The sequence below is a fragment of the Engraulis encrasicolus genome, chromosome 18 (genome assembly GCF_034702125.1).
Source record: "Engraulis encrasicolus isolate BLACKSEA-1 chromosome 18, IST_EnEncr_1.0, whole genome shotgun sequence".
In the NCBI taxonomy this organism is placed as follows: Eukaryota; Metazoa; Chordata; class Actinopteri; order Clupeiformes; family Engraulidae; genus Engraulis; species Engraulis encrasicolus.
The window spans coordinates 52,108,236-52,133,357 of record NC_085874.1 but is presented as its reverse complement, the minus strand read 5'-3'; the positions used below and the strand labels follow the sequence as shown (position 1 = coordinate 52,133,357).

General features: G+C 45.3%; 1 protein-coding gene across 1 annotated transcript; it reads right to left on the bottom strand.

Annotated features, from left to right (window-relative positions):
- Window positions 1-914: 914 nt before the first annotated feature.
- On the bottom strand, window positions 915-25,080 carry LOC134468304 (serine/arginine repetitive matrix protein 1-like). The gene is made up of 16 exons (XM_063222245.1): window positions 24,535-25,080; window positions 19,745-19,806; window positions 19,323-19,532; window positions 18,250-18,461; window positions 16,569-16,691; window positions 15,943-16,106; window positions 12,787-13,028; window positions 10,771-12,136; window positions 9,823-10,085; window positions 5,981-6,161; window positions 5,113-5,364; window positions 4,755-4,808; window positions 4,019-4,091; window positions 3,545-3,693; window positions 3,217-3,277; window positions 915-2,923 (listed from the first exon to the last, which is right to left on the bottom strand). The coding sequence occupies exons 1-16, from the start codon at window positions 24,658-24,660 to the stop codon at window positions 2,604-2,606; spliced, it is 3,858 nt and encodes a 1,285-aa protein (XP_063078315.1). The 5' UTR covers window positions 24,661-25,080; the 3' UTR covers window positions 915-2,603.
- Between the last annotated feature and the right edge of the window lie 42 nt (window positions 25,081-25,122).

The window sequence follows — 25,122 nt, the reverse complement described above, 5'->3', positions numbered from 1 at the left end:
AGTTGCAAACTACTTTGTTGTTTGCCATGCAATTTCCCATTGGCAAGTACCCAAGTTGCTAACTGGCTTCCAGAGACACATTTCTGGTTCAGGAGTAAACCAGGTTAAGTTAAAAGGTAAGAATGAAAGAAAAGACAATGAGCATTCCAGGCTCTTCTATTAGATGATTTACCTCTTAACTTAAAGGGCAACTCCTGCCAATTTCAATGTGCTGTTATATTGCTCACACTACCCTTGACTTGTCAGTACCCGGTGACGCCGCAGTTTTTGGCCCAGCCCTTTCTGAGATATGAGTTATTCTAATGGGGGCAACTTCTGTTTACATTTCAAAAAAAACATTTTTATTTATTCCCAAAAACATCCAAAAGGTTATGCAACATCAGCAGACAACTAGCAAACAGTGATAACTTTTGGGAAAATATTTGGAGTAGGTCTATGCTCATTTTTTTTATGTAAACAAAAGTTGCCCCCATTAGAAAAGCTCATATCTTGGAAAGGGCTGGGCCAAAAAGTACAGCGTCACCGGGTACTGACAAGTCAAGGGTAGCGTGAGCAATACAACAGCACATTGAAATTGGCAGGAGTTGCCCTTTAACCTGGTTTACCCCTGAACCAGCAGTGAAGTATAGGCCCCAGGGAGTGTTGGGTAGGGTGCGCACATCCAAACACACTAGTGGAGGAGGTATGCTGTGGATATACAGTATTTATTCATGTGGCCTTAAGACTGAAGGGGTTTTGGTTAGTGTTGGTGAGCAAAAAAACAAAAAAAACAACAAAAAAAACCCCTCTTTTTGCAGGTGCCAGACAAAAGTGTAAGACAGTTGAACGAGGTAGGTCTGCACACTGTCAATAAGCTCCAAACTTTATTATTTAATAAGCAAGGATTTGATCACCCTGGATCTTCATTCGAAACGTTACTTTTTAAATAATAAAGTTTATTTTTTGAAGATGAAGATCCGGTGTGACTGAAACGTTTATTTTCAAATAATAATGTTTATTTTTTGGAGCTTATCGACATACCTACGTGCCTCCTTCAACTTAAGACTAAAGGGACGAACACAGCAACCTGCTCTCCGGGTTGAACACCCTGAACTTGGAAAAAAAAATACTCACTGCTTTACCAGCGAAAGTTTTGACAACTTCTTAATGCGAGAGAGTGTCCTTTCACATATCGCAAGGAAGCAGCAGGCTATTCCTGTTTAATGCAGAATTGCTTTTGTTGGCTCCTCGGTTTGAGTGACATTTCTCCGTACATCAGTGCAACGCAGGCAAGCCACACGAGACAAGACTGGCCAGTTCCTCTGTCACCAAGTCAGAGCGCACTGCTTGGATGATGGATCCAGTATAAAGTGATCATGTGGGCTTTAAGACTTCAGGAGTTTGGCGTAGGGTGCCAGACAAAAGTGTCAGACAGTTGAAGGAGGTACGTCTTCCATGCACACCGCAAATAACCTCCAAAAAAGATAATCAGATCATTTAAAAGGCAAGGTTTCGATCACCCTGGATCTTTAAATAATAAAGTTTATTTCCTGGAGCTTATGGGCACTGTGCAGAGCAGACCTATACCTCATTCAACTTAAGACTAAAGGGACAAATTCCCTCCTCAGGAAGGCCACAGGAGACAAGAGACGCCAGCTCCTCAGGCATCAGGTCAGCGTGCCGGCCACAGGAGACAAGAGACGCCAGCTCCTCAGGCATCAGGTCAGCGTGCCGGGCACTGCTGCCATCTGGTCTCAGGCATCAGGTCAGCGTGCCGGGCACTGCTGCCATCTGGTCTGCACACTGGCAATAAGCTCCAAAACATAAACTTTATTATTTAAAAAGCAATGTTTGATGATTCAGGCCAGGAGATCAAACATTGCTTCTTTGAATAATAAAGTTTAGTTTTTGGAGCTTATTGCCAGCGTGCCGACCTCCCTCCCTCAACTGAAGACTAAAGGGACACCAGAGCAGCGCAGGAAGGAAGGCCACACGAGGACACAAGAGTGGCCAGTTCTTCGGTCATCAAGTCAGCGTCCATCTGGGAGTCCTGGGGTGATGGATCCAGTCGGCACCTCTGTCCCACCCATGAAAAACGGCACGTTTTCCCCTCCGAATAGCTCCACCCTGTCGCTGGTAGTGCGGTGCCAATCACTGCCTGTCATTTGGCATATTGATTAGCCACTGGTGGAGCAAACGTGGACGAAAACAAGCAGTTTCATGTGCGGGCCCAGACTTGGCGACTGGTTCTATAGATGGGTCAGCTAGGATGGGGCGTCTGGATGTGGGGCGGTAAGCGGAAGGGGTGGGAGAGTAGGAGAAACGGCACAAACCCTTACTATTCCCCCGTAGCCTGGCATGTCATGACCCGCCCATAATACCTCTCCTCATTCGTATTCATGGTCTGGAGGTTCTTTGACCTGGAGCGATGAGAAGGGCGGGAGGATTGCACTCTTCAAGTTCTGGTTTGAAACGATTGCACGGCCAGCTCTCCCCCAATCGTATCGCTTATTGTCCGGCCGCCCGACTAAAGCCTCCCCATGACAGAACCTCCAGACCAGACCATGAATACGGATGAAGAGAAGTGTAATGTGCGGGTCACCAGGCTACCTTCCCTCCGTGCATCAGAGCAACGCGGGCAGGCCACACGAGGAGACGAGACTGGCCAGCTCCTCAGTCATCAGGTCAGCAGCCAGCTGGGAGGCCTGTGAGGGCAATAGAAGTGGCGGCTGGGGTGCTGGGGCATCTGGATGAGGGTGGGGGGCAGTAAGCGGAGAGGGGGCGCTAAGCGGAGAGGGGGTAGGAGGAGGAGCGGAGCTGTCCAGGCCGTGGAGGCGTGTGAGGGTGAGGAGGGCTGGAGGGGAGCTCTGGGCTGCAGGAGTCTCTGGGCGTGACCTGCTGTGCGGCCTCCTGCCAGCATTGCCACCGGAGCTGCTACTGCCACCTGGAGGACGGGAGGGGAAAAAGGCATTTCATAATCTTAAAGAGGCTGCCCAGGAAAATGGGCTTAGGTATAGTAAAGACTAGGATATTCTGTTGTCAGGTTTCACTACAGATATCACAACATGTTTTTTAACGCCCTTTTTAGTTGGAAATTTGTGCCTGCTAACATGAAGAGCCATCTGATTCAAATGCATGAAGTAATAAACATATCATAAGTAATAATGCATTGAGTAAGAAACACATCATAAGTTATAAATAAATCACAAGTAATAAATAAATAAATAATGGACTTGCCTCGCAAGACTCTCAGGATCTCTATCCGTTTGGCTCTCATTGTGTTGATCTCATTTGAAGTCTGGGGAAAAAAAGGGAAAAACAAACACACACGATCAAATATCTACCGGTACTCACATCATATTAAAAGGAACAGATAGTGCTATAAGGATGAAGAAGTTTATAATGTAATGGTATACAGCAGGCCTTATCTACCCACACCCATGCATAAATTGGACAAGAACTGACCTGGTCCCTGATGAAATAACACATTCTCCTTCCCTCCCTCTCTCTCACACACGCATGCACACACGCACACACACACAGAAAAGACTAGCAGGGTGCAGACCTGTTCTTTGACCATGAGGAGGCGCTGGACCTCCATCTGTGCGTCCTGCAGGGCCTGGCGTGCTGTAGTGAGGTTCCCCTCCAGGCTCTCCAGGCAGCAGCTCAACTCCTCCTCCTTTAACGACACCGCCAGCAGCTCGTCCACCTGGCCTGGAGGAGACAGGACAAGCAGGGGTTAAACAGGTCAAAGGTCATCCACCTGGCCTGGAGACAGGAGAGGGTTAAACAGCAGTCTGTAGACAGGGATACGAAGGGTTAAAAAAAAAAATGGAGCTGTAACGATTTTGTATCGAACATCGAGATATCGCGATACACAGTCACGACACAGTGACATCCAGCAGCTCGTCCATAAATGCAATTTCGTTGTGTGCAGTGTTGTGCTGTGCTGTATCACAATGACAATGGGAGTTGGAGTTTCCCAGTTGGGCCTTCACATCAACACAGACAAGTGTATTCAGTCTTCCACAGTACTTACTTGCTTTCCTGTGTCTGTCTGGTTGCCCCTCTCTACCACTACAGGATGGTTGAGGAAGAGGAGGAGGAGGAACCTGGAAAAATAAAGCACAATTTAAAGTCATTGTATGTTTATGCACAGGCCGTCATCATGCTTTAGTGTGTGTATCGCACGCTAGTGCATTCAGCGCGTTGGTGCGACGCATTTTGAAGTTAAAGCGTGCTCCTCAACGCAACGGTAAAGCGCTTTCATGCACTTTTGACACGTGACAAGGTTTGCGCAGTTTTCCCGCCGTGTCGGCGATTTTGTTTTGTCACAGCGCATTTCTGTTACTAAACGCAAATATGCTTTGCTGTGCCCTAACCAAAACCACCCCTAAACCTAACCTGTCAGTAAAGCAATGTTTCTGCTGCTTTACTTCTGCCAAGAACAGCGAGATTAGGCGAATTTCTACCTAATTTGTGCCTAAACCAAAACCATCCCTAAACCTAAGCTGTCACAGGGCGTTGTGGAGCACGCTTTAACTTGGAAATGCGTATTGGAGACACGCGATAGTGGGTTCAAATCAGCGTGTCATAGATACGCCTATGCATGATGACATGTTGTTATGCAAGTGTGTGTGTCTGCACACATTCCATTCCATTCGGCAGACGCTTTACAATAAAAGCGACTTTCAAAAGACTTTCAGGTGCATGCACACACGCATACTCAGTCCACTCTCTCAACACACACACACACTACACCTCTGTATGTGTACCTGTGGCCGTGTGTTTCCATATCCCAAGTCCTCCTTCTCCGTCTTAATAACCACCTGCATATGCATACACACAAGGCAAGACAATTTTATTTATATTGCGCAGTCCATACATCAAAGCAATCCCATGTGCTGTACAGTAAATTAAGATAAAACACGGCAAAACAGAACAACATGAAACAAAACAAAAAATAAAAGCAATAAAAGCACAAGGCATGGCAGGTAAAAACAATAAAAATAGGCAAAGATAAAATTAAGAAATAAGGAGAAAAGACAAGACAAAAATATCAAAAACCCAACACACACACACACACACACACACACACGCGCACACACCCCACCACTGCATCTGCATGTGTACCTGTGTGTCCCCGTATCTCCAGTCCTCCTCCTCCTTCTTGATGACCACCTGCGCTGCCCTCTGGGTCCCCTCCTCATCGCCCCCTACAGGAGGCCAGGAGCCGTCCTCGCCCAGCGCTGCTCTCTGGGTCCCCTCCTCATCGCCCCCCACAGGAGGCCAGGAGCCGTCCTCACCCAGCGCTGCCCTCTGGGTCCCCTCCTCATCGCCCCCTACAGGAGGCCAGGAGCCGTCCTCGCCCGGCCGTGGGTAGGGCTGGAACGATAGTGCATCAAATCGTGATGTTGGAGGTGTGACATTAGCCGTTTTAAAGCACGTCACCAAAGAGGTTGGATATATAGGTAATAAGAGGAATCGAAACAGGCCCACTCAATGCAAAAGCGTGTGCTCAAAAGTTGGTATCCTAAGGGGGCGTTGCCCCCCCTTCTTCTTCTCTTTTTGAGGTGTTTGCACAAGACGTGCGCTACCGCCATCTACAGCGCTAAGGGGACTCCATTTATTCTCTACCTCAAGACTCTGAAGGTCTCCTAATCGAAGGTCTCCTAAAGGGGCGTTCACCCGACGTAAAGTGGATACCGGAAAAGAACCGCCTGCTTTATCTCACTCTCATATACGATTCTCTGACGTCACATTTCAGCATCCATGTGACCCTCTGATTAAGACGGAAGTTTCACCGTTGAAACATGCGTCAGGTAAAAGACAACAAGGCGGTGGTGGTGGCGGCGGTGGGTACATTAGACTGGTCAAACGAAATTTCAAACTTCTATTAACCCTCTTGCATAAATGATTGACAATAAAGTACACTTTACTGTCTCATGTCAAGTCAAGTGAAGTGTACTTTATTGTGAAGTAAAGGGGACTGTATACTCACCCGTTGTGAAGGTGGCTCGTCGTCTCCCTCTGGTGGTGGAGGAGGGTAGCTGCTGGCGTCCTCAAAGTCGATGTGGTCCCAGGGGAAATCCTCCCCCACCAGCAGCTCCCCATCCTCCACCTCCTCCAGCTCCACGTCCCCCGACAACGACACCACCGGGCTCACCAACTCGATGCCAAACCTGCAGGACAATAGAGAAGAGTAATGTCATGTAAAGTAACAATAATGTCATGTCAGGTAAATGTACTTCTCTACACCACCGGACTCACCAACTAGATGCCAAACCTGCCGTTCACAACACACACCACACCACAATAATGTACTGTAATATAATGTACTGTAATATAATGTACTTCTACTTCACCAACTCGATGCCAAACCTGGAGGACAGTAATGTAATGTAATGGTTTGTTTTAGGTACCAGCTCTAAGCCAAACCTGAAGTTCAAACCACAAGACAGGACGGGACAATAATGTAACGTAATGTACTTTTCTACACCACCTGGCCCACCAAGTCAATGTCAAACCTGCAGTGGGGGTCAGAGGATTTAGTAGCATGTGGCATGCTATTGATTGTATATTAGAACAATCAATGGATTGTCAAGTGCTGTCACGTGACGGTGACGCTAGTCTTGGTCATGCTAGCCAACTGTGGCTACAGTGTAGCGGCTACTACAGCCATGTTGTGTTTGCCTATACCACATATTCCTCAACTTAACCCGTCAATGATAAATGTGTTTGCAACCAACGTAAACAATAGCATGTCACTTCCACATGCCACAACATCATCTACCTCTAAAGCAGTGGTTCCCAAACTTTTCCCCCTGCGCACCCCCTTGTAGATTTCAATGTGGTTCGCGCACCCCCTAAGAAAATATTTTGCTGTGCTGCTGAAGTATGATTCACTGCACATTATGCACAGTTGTTTTGGGGAATCCTATTTTCCAACAGTCTAGGAGTTGAACTACACTTCAGATGGACCATCCCAACATACAATTTACCATACAATTAAAAACTACTTCATGTTCATTAATGCTATATAAAAACCTCTCATATCCATCATTGCTCTATTCAGCTCACGCACCCCCTTATGGCAGGCCGCGCACCCCCAGGGGTGCACACACCCCAGTTTGGGAAACCCTGCTCTAATGTAATGTAATGTAAAGTGCCTAAGACACACCCTTCTACTTCTGGACCATGGGTCAAAGTTCAACAGAAGTTTGAATGCAAGTAAATGGAGTCAACTTAAATCCTAATTCCATTTGACATATGCCCAGGATTTCACATATGACAGCAGTGCATTATTTATTAGATTTGAATTGGCCACATTTTGGGGGACCACTCCTTTTCTCAATGCCAAATCTAAGGTTCACGGGTCCACATTTCAAGCAATGACATTGTTAGATGGATAAAACAGGCTAAATACGCTCAATACTAGAGGTGCTCCGATTGCTCGGCAGCCGATCATGATCGGCCGATAATGGCCAAAAATAGCCTGATCGGTGATCGGAAAAACATGCCGATCAAAAAACCGATCCAGAGATATTAAATTCCTCACGCAACCATTTTGCCTTTACACCTGGCGCTGCCTGCATGTAGGGCCTAGGTGCTGGCTCTACACAGCTGCTGCACCAAAATAAGGCATCTTTACTTGTCTTTAACTTTTTGGAATTCCCTCCTTCATTTTCACCATTTATAATCATATCTGCATCAACAATGATCTGATTTTCCGATCCATGCGCCGTTTACATGACGCTTGTAATTTGCGAATGACGTGTCAGTCTCGCCATGTTCGCTATTTTGAGTTACAGCCCGTCAGCACGCAACAACTAAACGTTTCCAAAACAATCATCAACGGTATTGTTTTCAAAGTTGTAGCCTAATGCACAGCCAGGTCATTAGTTTGTAGTCGCTGCAACACCAAACAGTGCAGAGGGAGAGTGGACGGTGAAACTCAATGAGTCTGTAACACTGTCATAGATTGTAGAATTCCCTGCACAGAGAAAGAGCTTTCCTCGCAGACACGCTGTGTTGTGCGTGTTGCCTGTTCTTTCAAGTGGAGTTTTTTTCTTGTTTTGTGTAGAATCTCAAGTGTTTCAGTCACAATGTAATTTGCGATAGATTAGCCATGTTACGTTAGGCCTATAGCCTGTGTAGTTGCCTCGGTCAGCACGCGACAAGTTCACGTTGTCCGCACAAGCATGCCAACGTTACTGTTTTCAAAGTTGTAATTGACAGTCAGTCGATTAGTTTGATAGTCGCTGAAACGCCAAACGGCGACAGGTGAGGGGAGAGGGAGAGAGTCAGAACGGTCGCGGAGCACTGCAGCTGTGGACAGTGAGTGACAGAGAGGGGAGGGGCTCTCCTCACGAGGCTGCTCATTTAAAGCGACAGGGTTTTTTCTCGTATGCAGAAGACGAGAGACTGAGATCCAGGTGTCTGAGCTTCAATTCAATCTTAATAGTTTAGTAATTATATGCAATAACTTATAAATCGATGTAATGTTTCAGTTTCAATTCAATCTTAAATAGTTTAGTAATTATATGCAATAACTTATAAATTGATTAATACTGTAGACTTACTTGTAGGCTATATTACCAACACTAGTCTGAAAGAGCTGCAAGATAATAATAATAATAATAATAATAGCCTAATAATAATAATGATAATAATAATAGCCTAATAATAGGCCTACATTGTGAAAGCGACATGTGCAAATTAAGATTGATTGGTTTATGGGCAGAAATGGTATTCAATAAGGATAATTAATAATTTCTGTGATCGGCAATGATCGGTGATCGGCAGATAAAGATTTTTGGTGATCGGTATCGGTGATCGGGCCAAAAAAATGGTGATCGGAGCACCTCTACTCAATACATACTAATGGTTTGTTTGACTTCGGGCAAATTAAAAGGCCACATTTCAGGCAATTAATCCATTCATCATTTGCAAAAGGTTTTATTTGCAATTGTGCTGTAAATGCAACCCCCAGCTTCCAGCAGAGACTATACTTGTACATGAACACACTACCTACTAGTACTCCTACTACCACTAAAGGCATCATCGCATCACGTTTACACTCATGTGCATATAGCGTGAAAACTTCTTCTGACAGACTCTGGGTAGGAGCTAAGCCTATCTAGGCCACGCAATGACTGGACACTCTGGACACGGTTCAGCAGATTTGTAGCCTTTACAATGTCACTTCTGCACCAGAAGACCACAGTTCCTTGTTGATATTGAGTGGTGGACGATTCTGATCAGCAATTTCCACAAGGAAATCTGGTCTTCTGTTGCAAAAACGATGAAATCTGTTCAACTGAATAGGTTTGAACCTTTTGGAATCCATTGTAATGAACATAGTACCTAAGTGCGATGTCACACCCCGTCCCAAACCATTTTTGCTTTTACACGTCTGAAACAAAAGAAACCTGAAGACTTGATTTAACTTAAAGGCATAATGAACGTCATACATCTATTAACTTAAAGGCATAATGAACATCATACATCTATTAACTTAAAGGCATAATGAACATCATACATCTATTAACTTAAAGGCATAATGAACGTCATACATCTATTCTACTTAACTATAATGCTTCATTGGGGCAGAGCTGCCAGGGCATCCCCTTCTCCCGTGGACTATTGTGGTGGTATTGCTCTAATCTACTCTATACTATACTCTACTACATTTGAACTACCATGCATGATGGGAAAAGGTGTGTGAGACATTTAACTATGAAGCTCATGTTCACACAATTTTAATCAGTTTGGCCTGCGACTTCGTTCCAGATTTTTATTTTGTATACCATTGTATACTGTACTGTACTGTACTGTCCTCACCTGGGCATGCCCTTCTCGCGTGTCCTCTTGTTCCGGTGATATTGCTGCAGCAGCTCCTGCCAGTTCACCTTCCGTTTGGCCGCCGTCGAGTTGATTAACTTTTCCAGAGTCGGCTTCAGGCCAGAACCAGAACCTGAGCCAGAACCAGAGGCTGTGCCCGACCCCGAACCGGACCCGGACCCCGACACAGACCCGGCCCCCGGGCCAGACCCAGACCCGGACGCCGTGGTCAGGCCGTCTTTCTCCACTGCCTCAACCGCCACCTGACAGTAGGGATGAAAATTATCGATTAATTTATCAATTGTTAGTTGATTGACCTTATTGATTGACTCATCATTGATGATGAGCAACGTTTTCTCCAGAAATCTAAATGTTTCCTGAAAAAAAAAAAAAAAACTATGAAATCTAAAAATTGAACTAAAAAATTAAGATCAATGACATTTAAATTCTTCACTGCGACGGTGATTTAAATGTTCAGACTAGGGATGCAAACGATAAATCAAGTAATCGACTTTAATCGATCAATGCGTTAATCGATTTAAAAAACATTAATCACAATTAATCGACAATTCAACTGACAAGAGACCCAGGTGAAATGGACATGTGAAGAGTGTGTGTGAATAGTGGGAATATTTAAATCACCTTTGGATTAAAGAATTGAAATAGAATTAATTTAAATTGAGTATTTTATCTCAATTTTTTATTAAATTTTAGAGATTTAGTATTTTTTTTCCCCGAGAAACTTAAGTTGATTGATAAAGCAATCAACTAACGATTAATGAATTAATCGATAATTTGCATCCCTTGTTCAGACTATTCACACCCCTTTTCACACACACTCTTCACATTGACAAGAGATCCAGGTGAAATGTCCGTCAAATGGGTGATTATTGATTAAAAAAAAAACCCATTAATCGCAATTAATCAATGAATTGCTTGAGTCCCTACCGGAGCGGTGCCGGTGGTGCTGATGGTCCTGACCCGCCGGGCCGCCATGAGGTTGGGCTCGTGGGCCGCGCTCTTGGCACCCAGACGGCTCAGGTCGCGCCGCAGCAGCTCCGAGAGGCCCGGCCGACCGGGGGAGGGGGAGGGGGAGGGCTGGTCCGGGGCAGTACCAGTACCAGAAACGGCATCATTACCACCACCACTGACGGTGCTGGTACCGGTACCGGTACCGCCAATAGCGCTGGTGCTGCTTTTGGTTCCCTGAGTGCCAGTAGACTCCCTGGAGTCAGAGTGAGAAGCTTCCTCTCCACCATCATCATCCTCACGGGTCTTCATCCTCCGCTCCTCTCCACCATCTCCATCTTCATCTTCCCCAAGGGTCTCCAGCCTCGGTTCCTCTCCTTCCTCATCTTCTTCCGCACGATTGAGGGCTTCTGGGATGGCATCAGCCGACTCTGGCTTCTCAGAGGAAGAAGAGGACAAGGGGGGTAGCAGTGGTGATGATGGTGGGGGCGGTGGTGGAGGTGGGGTTGGTGAGGATGGGGGTGGTGGTGGTGGTGGTGGTAGTGATGGTGGTGGTAGAGATGAGGGTGGAGTTGGTGGTGGGGATGATGATGGTGGCGGCGATGATGATGATGGCGGCAGCGGGAATGATGATGGTGGAGGTGGAGGTGGTGGTAGTGTTGAAGAGGATGAAGATGGTAGTGGTGGTGGTGGTGGTGATGATGATGATGGCGGCAGCGGGAATGATGATGATGATGGAGGTGGAGGTGGTGGGGATGATGATGATGGTAGTGGTGGTGGTGGTGGTGGTGGTGATGATGATGATGGAGGTGGAGGTGGTGGTAGTGTTGAAGAGGATGAAGATGATGGTGGTGGCAGCGGCGGGAATGGTGATGATGGAGGTGGAGGTGGTGGTGATGAGGATGGCGATGGTGGTAATGATGATGGTGGTGGCGGTAATGGTGGTGGTGATGATGATGGTGGTGGAGGAGGTGGGGATGAGGATGGTGGAGGACTGTTGCATGGACCACAGGTGGTGTCCTCCACGACTTCACAGCTGCTTCCATCTCCATGTTCATCTCCATCTCCATGGTGATCAGACATCTTCCTCCTCTTGGCTTTGTGCCCTGAGTGGTTCTCGTTGCCGTCCTCAGAGTCGTCATGGTGATGCGAGAGGCCTTCCTCGTCCAGCGACTTCCTGATGCGACGCAGGATGCTCGAGATGTGTTTCACGTGGGCCTTCACCAATCCCGGGGCCCGTGGGGGAGGAAGGGTAGGGACCTCCTCTTGCCGGTTGCCGGCTGACGTGCTTGGCGACGCGTCGCACTGACTGAGGGGCCTCTTCCTGGACTTGCTGTGACGACACCTCAAAGGCAAAATCAAAGTGTCAAAGTGTCAACTTATTGTCAAAAATCTATGTAACGAGAGAGAGAGAGAGAGAGAGAGAGAGAGAGAGAGAGAAGTGAGGAGGGAAAATAAAACAGGGGGTTGATGCCAAGTGCGGTGTTGTTCCAGAAAAAGCAATGAGAGAGGAGGGACTTAAGAGCCGCGACGACACCTCAAAGTCAAAGTGTATTTCATGGTCAAAAATCAAAATCAAAGAGTCAACTTTTTTTGCAAGTCAAAGGCATACTCTATGTTCTGGTGGGTGCTCTTTGGTTCAAGGTATTCGTTTGTCCAAAGTTAGTTGAAAAGGAAATGGCACTTGGTGAAGAAAAGTTTTTTTTCTTCTCAAATAACTCAAAATCAAAATGATTTTCATCAAAGTGATTTTTATTGTAAAAAAAAATCTATGTAACAAGCATTAGCAAAGAATACTGAAATTGCATTTGACCAGACTCCAATGTGCAATTAAACTAAACATACCAGTGCTGATTAACGGCATTGACACACACACACACACACACACACACACACACACACACACACACACACACACACACACACACACACACACACACACACACACACACACACACACACACACACACACACACACACACAGTAAATACTGACCTCTTCCCCTTCGCCGCCGCCTTCCTCTGCTCAGCCTCGCTCCCTGACGACAGTACTATTATGGTCTGGTTGCCGTGGTCCCCCCCTGTTGCCGCAGGTGACGAGGCAAACAGTACAGCACCCACCGGTGGCAGCATGTCGCAGGTGAAGTCCAGACCGAAGTCGATCTCGGGGGAGAAGTAGTGGCCTCCACTCTGCGGTTTGGAGGTGTTGGTGGCACTACTGGTCCCGCTTCCCTGGGCCTAGGGGTGGGCCAAAAAAAAGCGGCGTACACACACATTACTAGCTGCTCGCTTGCTTGCCTACTCGCCACTCTTTCATGGACAGTTCACTGACAGTTCCCACAGCTTTAACTGCCAATGTACATGCGAGAAGTACCGAGCTCTGCATTGCAATTGGTTACTCGCTTACCCGCCTCGCTCAAAGTTAAAATATTTTCAACTCGGGATCCGCCCACATCGCAGTGCTTGTCAGTCCCTCCAGTTTTTCGCGATTCAGCGATCGCGTGGATTCATGCAAATTCAATGATATTCCGCATAATTTCACGATGCCGCGTAATTCCTGTAAAGCCGCATTTTTCCCGCAAAATTTCAACATTCTGTGGAGTTTATTGATTTATATTTTCGTCAAAAAAATTAAAATGTGACTACAATACCACCGGAGACGAAAACCAATACGAAGCATTTTTGTTAATATGTCACTGAAACATTGAAAAAGAATTGCCTGCTATTTCGGAAGTCGCGACCCTCATCTCAGCTGTTCCGCGTCTCTCCTCCCCTCCCTCACACATACACGCAGGCGTCGGTGCTGCACACTCATGACCTTTTTTTTAACAGCAGTAGCCTACTTTTCAGTGCAATCCTGGGTGGAAAAAGTATTGTTGCCCATTTATCCATGACGAAGAAGTGTATGCAGTCATGAAATAGTGGCGGTAGGCCTACTGTCGCACAGTAGCAAACATCTTACGTTAGGCTACATGTTTGCGGAACTTCTCCACTCTCCCCTGTCGCTTTCATGAGCATGCTACCCGACGGTCGTTGTCTGATCTTTTTTCAATGTTCGCTAATGTTTGTAATTTAAGGGTCTATGTCTATGCGTAGGCACAAGCCTTCTGATAACAATCACTGTAGTGCCGATCGCAAAGGTTTCGGAAGTGTGGAGTTTTGCAACTTGTTTCAGTCAAGGACACAGAGATAGGAAGTGCACGGCCCTTCCACGCTTTCACTGTGTTATTGCAATAAAGTCTTGCGAATCCATGCAACCATGCACACAACCATGTCAACGAGAGTGTGTATGCCATCACAACTTTGCATCAAGCAAATAATATGCAACAGCTTGCAATACGAGCGAGAGAGAGAGAGAGAGAGAGAGAGAGAGAGAGAGAGAGAGAGAGAGAGAGAGAGAGAGAGAGAGAGAGAGACAGAGAGAGAGAGAGAGAGAGAGAGAGAGAGAGAGACGCGTCTTCCAACAGGTGACATTGTAACGCTTGCATACAGCCTGGCTACTGTAGGCCTACCCCGCGACGCTCTTCATTAGGCCTAGTGGTAGGCTATACCCACAAGTATTTTTTCATAACGCGCTGTCCCGTTTTCCCCCGAAGTCGTTCTAAATTATCGACAGAGATTTATGAGTGTCGCGGCCATGATTTTTTTTTTACACATTGGACGCACTGGCTAATAAGACGCTCTGACAGCTTTTGACAATATTTTATTATTCTATTATATAGGAAGTGTGTTTCTGAATCTCTCTCTCTTTTGTCTTAAGCCTGCTTAGACTGATTGTGGTTTTCAGTTACCAAAAAAACCCAGAAAGGGATGCAAAATCTTTGCAAAAAATGAGAAAATGCCGCAAAATCTTTGCAAAAAATGAGAAAATGCCGCCACAAAATCAGGCATTTTGACCGCAAAAATCACAAAATCCCAGTGCAAAATCCTGGAGGGACTGGCTTGTACAGTACTCGCCTGCGAGTCTCGCTGGATAGCTGGAACCACAGACATCATATAGGAAGCCTAGATACGTCATCGCGTATTTCAAGCTCGTCCGCACAGGTCGGCCATATTAGCGCAGCCTAAACTCTCCACAGAGCCTCCGTTACACCTGAAGTTAACTGAGGAATTCAGACGTTGAGATGCTGAAATATGTATGCTGTTATTTCGCTGAAATATTGACACGTGTATATAAATAGTACGGCTCCTTAAAACTTAAGTGCAGACTGAGGTAAAACGCACAGGAGAGTAATATGCTTCCCACTTATTTATTTGTCCAAAAATAGAGATGGACCAATAGCAAATACACATTTTAACCGTTGTTGTGCATTACGTTGATGGAAGGCATATATTAATCGCATTTGCATCAAATTAAAGGCGACAGATGAGGTACTGGAAGAGAGATTACATCGCAACAATTTCATTCTAAGCGTCATGACTCATTTTGAACACAGGGTGGAGCTGTCGAGCCCAAAGCAGAATGTAGCACACATGGGACCGTTTAATTGTTATTTTACTCAAAATATAAAAGAATAATAAATGCATTTGTTTATGGGATCTATTTAATTACTTGAATAAGCCTACTAAACCATATTATACATGATTGTAAGCCCATGTACATTATAATGTAATATAATATAATATAATATAACGTGAATATTAATCACTATGCAGTATCAACATAATACTTACGTTCTGAATTTTTTATACTGTATAACAAACCAAGCCTTTCGAAAATACACGTAAATTTGAGGGAATTATGGCCATCTGAAGAGTATGGATCACCAAAAACTCAGTGCAACTGGTTGAGCCAACAGGCTGCTCTAACATGGCCGCCATGCGCGGACGTTCGACTTGCATGACGGGAACGCGGATGGCGCATCTAGTCTTCCTATATGATGTCTGTGGCTGGAACACATTGACATTCTACTGAGTTCATTCGCTGAGCGAGTAACTAGCAGCGACATGTGTGTACGGCCCTTTATGCTTATGAATGCTACACAGCAACCGACAAATAAGCTGTATTTGTACACATACTGAAGTAAATATCGCATTGCATCCCAATAGTACATGAATCACAATGCATTGGGATAAGAATCGCATCATGGCATGTGAATTGCGATGCACATTGGATTGGATCGTGAACCCCATTGCCAATACCCATCCCCACCTGGGCTGAGCTTCCACTACTGGTTCCGACAGCGCCGCTTCCCTGGGCGGTGGAGCTCCCTTGCTGCTCTGCTGTGGTGTGACTGCTACTGCTGCTGCTGTTGCTGCTGCCATACGCCCCATCAGCTGCACACCTGGATCCCACCGCTGACCTTGACACACCTCCTGGTTCAAGAGATTTAATTGTCATTGTAATTAATGTGAACGTTTTCGAGCTATTCGCTCTAGGCACTGGGTTCAATTGAATCGGCTCGCACACCACGGGCAATCCGCTCAAAACCCTTTTGATACAAGTTAAGGGCTTGAGAGAAGCTTGAACGCTTGCCCAAAAGCACCTGCTTTCATGGAAAAATCAGTGCAATAGGCAAACTTAGTGCAGCCCGCAAGAAAAACTCTTGCAATTTTCCCTTGATAAGCAAGCCCCCCAACCTGCCCCACCTCCTCGCGAGCAGGACACACACACACACACACACACACACACACACACACACACACACACACACACACACACACACACACACACACACACACACACACACACACACACACACACACACACACACACACACACACCCTTGAATAAATAAAAAATATGAAATACAAAATATAAAAATCTCCCCAACCCACCTCCTCGTGTGCTGGTGCTGGTCACCTCGGGGTGATGCTCTGGTCGGTCCCAGTCCTCGCTGAAGGAGCTGGCAGGGGAGCTGGGCACCGTGTACTGACCTCGATACTCTGGCCAGTCCTGGCCTAGTGGTTAAGGAGATCAGAGGCTTTAGATCAGAGGGTTGCAGGTTCAAATCCCACCCTCTCACTCCATTGAACAAGACTTCCAACCCCACACTGCTCCAGGGACTGTAACCAATACCCTGTACTCATAATATTGCAATTGTTAGTCACTTTGGATAAAAAGCGGCAGCCAAGTGTAATGTAATGTAATGATATGTAAAACAAAGGAAATACTGGAGGACTCTGATGAAGACGCATGTAAAAATGTTAGTCTGATTGCATTGACAAAATAAACAAAATGAAAATGGACATCAGTGTGGCTCCAGATTCTTTTTTCCTTTCTACTAGTAATGTAATAACTAGAGATGTACAGGATCCAAGATCCGGTTCCGGATCCGGCAGGATAATAGGGTTTTTCAGACTATCAGGATCCGGCAGGATCTTAAGCAGTGGATCCGGTATCCGGCAGTTACCTAAAAATCAGGATCTGGGGCATCTCTACTTTTTACGTAGCCTAGGCTTTTCAGTCAGTCTTTCACAACCCCAATTGCTGCATGGAGTGAAAGCCCTTTGGAAGCGGCCGTTTAAGGCAGTGTGGCAGTAAGCCAGTGAGTCTTAAAAATAGTTTGCGCCAACGTAATAAAAAGGGTCTACGTGTGCGAATTGGCTATGCGTTTCAACCCTTTCGTAGGATCCGGTATCCGGTTCCGGATCCGGCAGGATCTTAAGCAGTGGATCCGGTATCCGGCAGGATCCTAAAAATCAGGAACCGGTGCATCTCTAGTAATAACGCAGCTCTGGGCCGCCTCTGAGCTGCAGTGGCTATTCTCCTTGGAGGCACTATACTAAATCCCGCCCAATTTGAACTGAACTCTATTGATTTCTATGACCATAAATCTGCAGAAAAACCTGCCCAAATGCTCTTTTTACCCTCAGACGGTCATCCTAAGCAGCCCAATTGGGCGGGAAGGCTGAAGCAATCCAATCCAATCTGGCAACACTGGATAATAAGTGCCAGCCAAGTGTAAATGTAATAAGTAACACCAGCCAACCGGCCAAATGATGGTGACATTTCAGTTTGGCTGGTAGAAAAGACCAACTTACGGTAGTAGCCACTTTAACCTATTAATGAATGTGTGTGATCAGTGTCTACTAGCCATTTTGGCTGGTGTTATAAAAACGTTAAAGCGACACTGTGTAAGATTTTTTGTTGTTTATTTCCAGAACTCATATTGCCCATTCACTAATGTTACCTTTTTCATGAATACTTACCACCAGCATCAAATTCAATGTATTCATTATGACTGGAAAAATTGCACTTTTCATACATTAAAAGGGGGATCTTCGCCATGGTCTGCCATTTTGAATTTCCAGAAATAGACATTTTTAACCGCAAAAATGACTACTTGGGCCATACTACAAAATATTAGTTTATTACTTAGTAATATTACATGAAAAGATCAAATTTGGCAGCCCAGTTTCAATGAGCAGCATAGTTGCAGCACCTTTTTTTACCATTTCCTGCACAGTGTACTGTTAATGTAGAGCCCAAAATGTTATGCAATGTAATGTTACTCACCACCCTGACCTGCTGCTGAGGAGCAGTGGTTATTCTTATTCTCCTTGTTCTTCTTCTTCTGCTGTTTGGGCTGCTTGTGGGCGGTGGTGTTGGGCTGCTGCTGCTGCTGCTGCTTAGGCTGCTGTTGCTGTTGCATGCTGGGAAAATGAGTCTCCCGTTTCTTTGCCTTCACCTCATTTTTAAGCTCTTTCCTTTCTTGCTTCTTCTTGGCCCTGTCAGGACAAACACAGCCATGTTGCATGATACTCGCCTAATGATTTCCAAAAAAGAGAGACAAAAGTACTGTGACAGATAGGGCGGTGAGACTGACAGGAAATTAGTGGGGAGTGAGAGATGGGGAAAGTTCGGCAAATGAGTGGAGTCCAATATGCGGACTTCCCTCCTCCCTTGCTCACTTGCCTGCTTGTGATCTCATGATGATGTCACTGACAACGGAAAATGAATTCAATATCTTGCAAAAGCGCAATTGTAAAGTCATTTTCTCATTTGCAAACTGGATGATGAATGAAGAATAGTCCCCCAAAAATTATTTTGGCTAGGCTGACAGCTGGGAAACTTTATTGTTTTCTCCACGGAGGAGGGGCCAGGAGGCGGGGCGAGGCCACAAGCATAAGTGGAGGAAGCAAGGTCGCATATTGGGATGCACCCAATGACCTCGGGCCGGAATGGAACCCGGGTCACCGGTCACTCCGACAGCCTGAGCCACAGCAGAGCTGGTGTTGCCAGATTGGGCTGTTTCCCGCCCAATTGGGCTGCTTAGGATGGCCGCGTGCGGGTAAAAATGGCATTTAGCAGAAAAACCTGCCCAATTTTTGCCATCGAAATCAATAGAATTGGGCGGGATTTTGTGCTTCTAGGCGGGTTTTGAGCATTTTTCGGGCTGAAAATCATCAGCCTCATCTGGCAACACTGAGCAGGGGTGAATTTCTCAAAACCAAAGTTGCTAACTACATTAGCTACTTTTCTGTTTTCAATGCATTTTCCCATTGACAACTACTGAAGTTGCTAACAGGCTAACAACTTCTCTTTTGAGAAACTCACCCCAGAGCCCTGGTCATCATCATCCTCCTTACTTGTTCTCTTGGTGTCTCTGGTCGCGCTCCTTGCACAGGTCCATGAGGCTGGGGGAGGCGGTGTAGTCGAGGTCCACTGGGGCGCCACTGCGGCGTTTGGCCACCAGCTCGGCCACCTTCCTCTTGTGCTCCACCGTCCCCACGTGCGCCCGGTAAAGCTTCAGGCCTTTCCACAGACACCCACACACAGCACAGTGGTGCGGCCGGATCCTGGGATCACAGACACACCCCAAAGGTTAGACAAAAACCTTGCAATAGAGATTTTACAGAGTGCGTCTCCACCCACACCCACCCACACACACACACACACACACCTTTAAAGAATATTTTAATAGACTTGACCTACATGTTATAAAGTTTATATTTTATAGACGACTCAACCTACATGTGAGAAAGTTTATATTTTAATAGACTTGACTTACGTCTTATAAAGTTTGTCCAGAGCCAGATGATGGGTTATGCCGTTCATGTGTTCATCTATCTCCTTTGGGAAAAAGAAAAGTGTTACTTACTACATGAAATACGAGCAGAGTCATCCCTCTCAACCTTCAAGAAGCTAGTGAAAACCCATCTCTTCCGAGGGAGCATCCCTGCAGAACATAACTAACCCTACTCCCCTGTAGTCAATGGCACTAACCTGCACTACACATCACAAGTCCTCATAACATAACTAACCCTACTCACCTGTAGTCAATGGCACTAACCTGCACTACACATCACAAGTCCTCATAACATAACTAACCCTACTCACCTGTAGTCAATGGCACTAACCTGCACTACACATCACAAGTCCTCATAACATAACTAACCCTACTCACCTGTAGTCAATGGCACTAACCTGCACTACACATCACAAGTCCTCATAACATAACTAACCCTACTCACCTGTAGTCAATGGCACTAACCTGCACTACACATCAAGTCGAGTCAAGTCAGCTTTTATCGTCACTTTCTNCATATGCACTAGACATACAAGGGAAATGAAATTACGTTTTCTCTCTATACCATGCCAAGTACACAAGACCGACATTTTACAGACTGACATTAAGTGCAAGACATGACATAACAGTGATGTACTGGTAACAATAAGTGGTCAATCACAAGTCCTCCACTATTTTTCTGCTCTCTATCAGTTCTACATTACTTGTATAGGCCTACTGCTGTACTCTGTACTGACCCCTCACTCTGTACTTTTTTCCCACCTCTGCAACATAGCCCACCTTCGACTCACCCTTTCACCCTTAGCTGCTGAAACTCTTATCCACGCTTTTATCACCTCCAGACTCGACTACTGCAACAGCATTCTGTGTTGCCCTCCCTCAAATGCTCTTCAAAAATTGCAATATGCCGGCTTCTCACCCGAACCTCTTCCAGAGAAGACATCACCCCCATCATCTGTCAACTTCACTGGCTTCCCATAAAACAACGTATACACTTCAAGATCCTCCTTATCACTTACAAAGCCCTAAATAACCTTGCCCCTCTTATCTCACCAATCTCCTGCACCGTCACTCTCCTCCCCGCCGTCTACGTTCCTCTGATGCCAACCTCCTCACTCCCACCATCAAGACAAAGTACCGCACCCTGGGGGACCGAGCCTTCTGCATCGCCGCCCCCACCCTCGGGAACTCCCTTCCCCAGGCCATCCGTTACTGTCCGTCACTGTCATCTTTCAAACAACATCTAAATGACACATCTTTTCCAGACCTCCTACAACACCTAGGCCTGCTTACCCAGTTCCTCCAATCACCATCGCTGCCCCCCTCCCTGATCCATTGTCGTTGTTGTCCTGTGTTGTCTCTCATTGTCCTGTTGTTTCCCCCCTGTATGTCTGTGTTGTCTATACGTTTTCCCATCTGTGAAGCGACTTTGAGTATCATGAAAAGCGCTATATAAAACTTATGTATTATTATTATTATTACTACTTGATTGACCGTCCTCCTTGTAAGCCGCTTTGGTCAAAAGTGTCTGCTAAATGTAGTGTAATGTAATTTCTGTTGAAGATGAACAAATGGCATTGTAATGTAATGAAATTAAATGGTTTGAGAAGCAAGAAAACTACTGAGATTTAAGCTTACTGCGTCTTAGCGGTCACATCAACATCAAGTAGACTAATAGACAAAGTCCCCAATCCTCCTCCATGACTGAGGCACCCTGAGCATGGTACTACCATCCCGCCGCACTGCTCCCTTTGGGCGTTATTGGGGGCTGCCCCGTTGCACCGGTGAGGCATACATGCAATTTAGGAATGTGCAGTGTGCATTTGAGTGCTGTGTCACAATGACAATGGGAGTTGGAGTTGCAAGCAAGTTGGGCTTTCACTTTGCTTTCACTAGTTCTACATCCTAGTAGTACCACCCACCACTAAATTACCAGGGTTCCCACACTTTTTCAAAAATCATTTTCCAGGATATTTCCAGGACATTTCCAGGACTATTTTTGTATAATTCAGGACGGATATTTCATCCGTCGGACCCACAATTTGGACATACACAGCGACACACAATGCATTTTAGAGACAATGTGACTTTAAGGTTGAAATGAGTTGTAATGAATGAGTACAGTGTGTTAGGGAAGAGGGTACGTCCAAAGACGTCATAAGAGCATACATAGTATGGCATGGCCGCAAGGGGAGTCACTTTCTTCTTCTGCAGTTAGTACTAAGGAGACTAGTGATAGGAGGAATTACATTGAACATTGACAACTGGATCTCCTCTCTTGACCAATTTTGCGAAGTTACAGAGTTCAGATTTTATCCATTATGGCGTTGCACCCACTGACCATGAGCACAGTGTCTTTAAGCAATGTCCTCGGGCTACACCTGACCCAATGCATTTTCCATTGAGTGATACTTCAAGTCAAGTAGGTTTTATTGTCAATTTCTTTACATGCACTGGTCATACAAAGAATTTGAAATTACATTTCTTGCTTTCCCATACAGACATAGACTAATCTAGGTAAGGACATAGACAGTATAGACATAGACAGTACTTATACATGGACTTAAGACAGTATGGACATAGACAGTGCTCATACAGACATTTAAAGTGCAAGACTGGACAACAGAAGACTTGTAGAGGACATACATTAAGAGGTATTGTTGTGCTTTTGTGCTTTTCCTAAAAAAAAGTCCTTTATAGCGTTCTGACATGGTAATAGTAGCATTTTGAAGAAAAATAAATATTAAAAAGGTCTTATCCAATGTACATTATTTGCTTAGTACTGGCGGCAAGGTAAAATGCAAAGCCACTACCGCCAGGGCTGGAGTGTGGAACAGGTCATAGGACATAGTGAATTTGTGTCAGCTGTAATTAAGACTGAATGACAGCTGTAATTTAACCACAAACTGAACATTGACGACAGGACATCCTATTTTGACCGGGCCGGAACTAGCAGCAGCTCCTCGCACCCACAATGCAATTCAAATTGCGGAGTTTCCAGTGTCACAATTTTTATCGATCATGGCCTTGCATCCACTGCGCATGGTGTCCCCGGTAGGGATGGCGAAAATGTAAAAATATCTTAACCGGTTACTGAGACTCATTAACCGGTGGTAAACCGGTTAACCGGTTAACCGGCAATCTTAAATTATATTACGTTTGCGTGCCTGATAGGCACAGCACTGAATTTTTTCAATTTTATTTTTCACATAAGCCTTTCTTCTTGCTGGTCAGACAGGGTCTGTCATGTCCAGCCAGTGTCGCCAGATGGAAAATGCTGAATTATCGTACCAAAACCTCAAAATTATAGTTTTTGGGGGCTTTTTGGTAGGACATTATTATTATAATTATTATTACCGGTTAACCGGTGGCAGAAAATTTAACCGGTTATCGTTGATCCGGTCGACTATCGGTTAACCGGTTACCGGTAAACATCCCTAGTCCCCGGGCTACGCCCCCGTACTACACCGTGGCCAATGCAATTTCCTGCGAATAAGCGTTCTTATCCATTCTATGTTCTTTGTCCAAAGGTATTGACCTGGGTTGCGGTTGAAGATCACCAGCTGTCCCGCTAGTAGGAATCTGCTGGAGCTTGGCGACCACACCCCTATGTCAAATTTCGCAAGCCCAGCACGTGCAGCCTCTGTTCAATTGAAATGCTTTCTGATCCACAAAACGTTTATTCAGAATTAAGTGAAAGTGCAATGTAAACTCACATTAATGTCACATTATCTCAGAAATTAATACCTTAATAGTCTCTCTCTTATCGCAAAAAATAGTGTACTTGGATTTAAATGCATTCTCCACAAGACTTGACTGACTTTTTTGCTCACCAACCATTGTGGGCAGTGGTTTCTGTCTTTCTGCAAGCCAGTTTTGTTGCCAGTTTCTTTTTCCCTGGAATATTCTTGCATACAAACAATTGATGCGACTACTGTGATTTGTCACACCAAAGATCAAACTAGCTTTCAAAGTGGCTAGTGAGACTGAAAGCTCTGATCTCCAAAAAAGATAGCAGTACAATTTTTTGTAAGGAAGTGCTAGCACTGCCTATTTGTAGGCCTATTATGACCGTAAGCAGGTTTTCGAGAGATATATAACGCCATGATATCAGCTAGCGACTTTTCAGCAAGCCAACTAGCGACTTCTAGCGACTTTTGGCAACACTGAGTCAAAGAATATGACTGTGTGTAAGTGCAATCAAAGATGGCAACCTGACCAAACTGTGTGTGTGTGTGTGTGTGTGTGTGTGTGTGTGTGTGTGTGTGTGTGTGTGTGTGGACAATAATGCATTCAATAGGTGGATATAAATTGAATCGTCATGTCTAGACTCAGAGAAGAGTAAAAATTATACCACAAACAAAATCGGGAAAAAGTTGAAGGGAAAAAAAAATCCAGGACAATTTTTTTTTTCCAGGACATTTGGTGAATTTCCAGGACTTTCAAGGACTTGAAAACACATCTCTAAATTTCCAGGTTTTCCAGGACGTGTGGGAACCCTTAATTACACACTGCATATCAGGACACACAGCAAGAGTGGTTAGTTACCTCAGGTTAGGGAACATGGAGGAGTTGTGGAACATAGGGCCTATATTTGAATAATTTCTTTAAAATGTGGGAACATGTAGCAGCAGGAATAACCAGTGGGACAATTGGGTAGTGGGAACATAGAGCTGACCCCAGTTAGGTTATGCAGGGATGCTCTCAGAAGTACCCCATTCACCATTGAATGACACATAGCAGGTCAGGACACAATAAGAGTGGTTATTTACCTCAGGTTTGTAGCTGTGGGTGCAAATGTAACATTTCTCCAGGCCCTTCCTTTTCGCAGCCTGCTCCTTGGTCAGCATCTTGTAGGGTCGTTTCATCTTCATGGCTTTCGATTCTTTCACGTTCATTTTTCACATAACGACAAGGGTTATCAATGAATCAATGACGCACACAATGATACTGACCGCCACCAAATAGCGGAAATATTTTTGTGTACAACATTACATTTCTTCAAGTAGGCCTATTTTACAATGCTGTTTTGGAACCGTTTCAGGTCTCTGAGATGCTGCTTGTGGTGTGGTAGCTAACGTAACGTTGAAGAGTAGTGTAACTAGCTAGGTGCGTTAGCATCTGCAAAATTTACTTACAGTTGTTGGGCTGTTCCTCAGTTGCCTACTGGTCATATATGAAATACGACTTCTACTATACAAAGACACAAATTTAGATTTCACAAACTGCCATGAAGCACTGAAGGGGACTCAGTAATTATCCGAACGACGTTTCTGCACTGAAGTACATTTTCGAAGACGCCATGTTGTTGCTGCTGCAAAAATATCGCACGTGCTGCATGACAGCGAACCAATCGGGTG

What these genes read in the sequence shown, in the direction of transcription:
- LOC134468304 (XM_063222245.1), bottom strand. Translation starts at nt 24,660, where the DNA reads ATGAACGTGAAAGAATCGAAAGCCATGAAGATGAAACGACCCTACAAG. An exon ending in CGCGAGAAGGGCATGCCCAG is followed by an intron (nt 6,162 to 9,822) that starts GTGAGGACAGTA and finishes ATTGTCCTGCAG; the next exon opens with GTTTGGCATCGAGTTGGTGA. An exon ending in ACGAGCCACCTTCACAACGG is followed by an intron (nt 5,365 to 5,980) that starts GTGAGTATACAG and finishes CTATCGTTCCAG; the next exon opens with CCCTACCCACGGCCGGGCGA.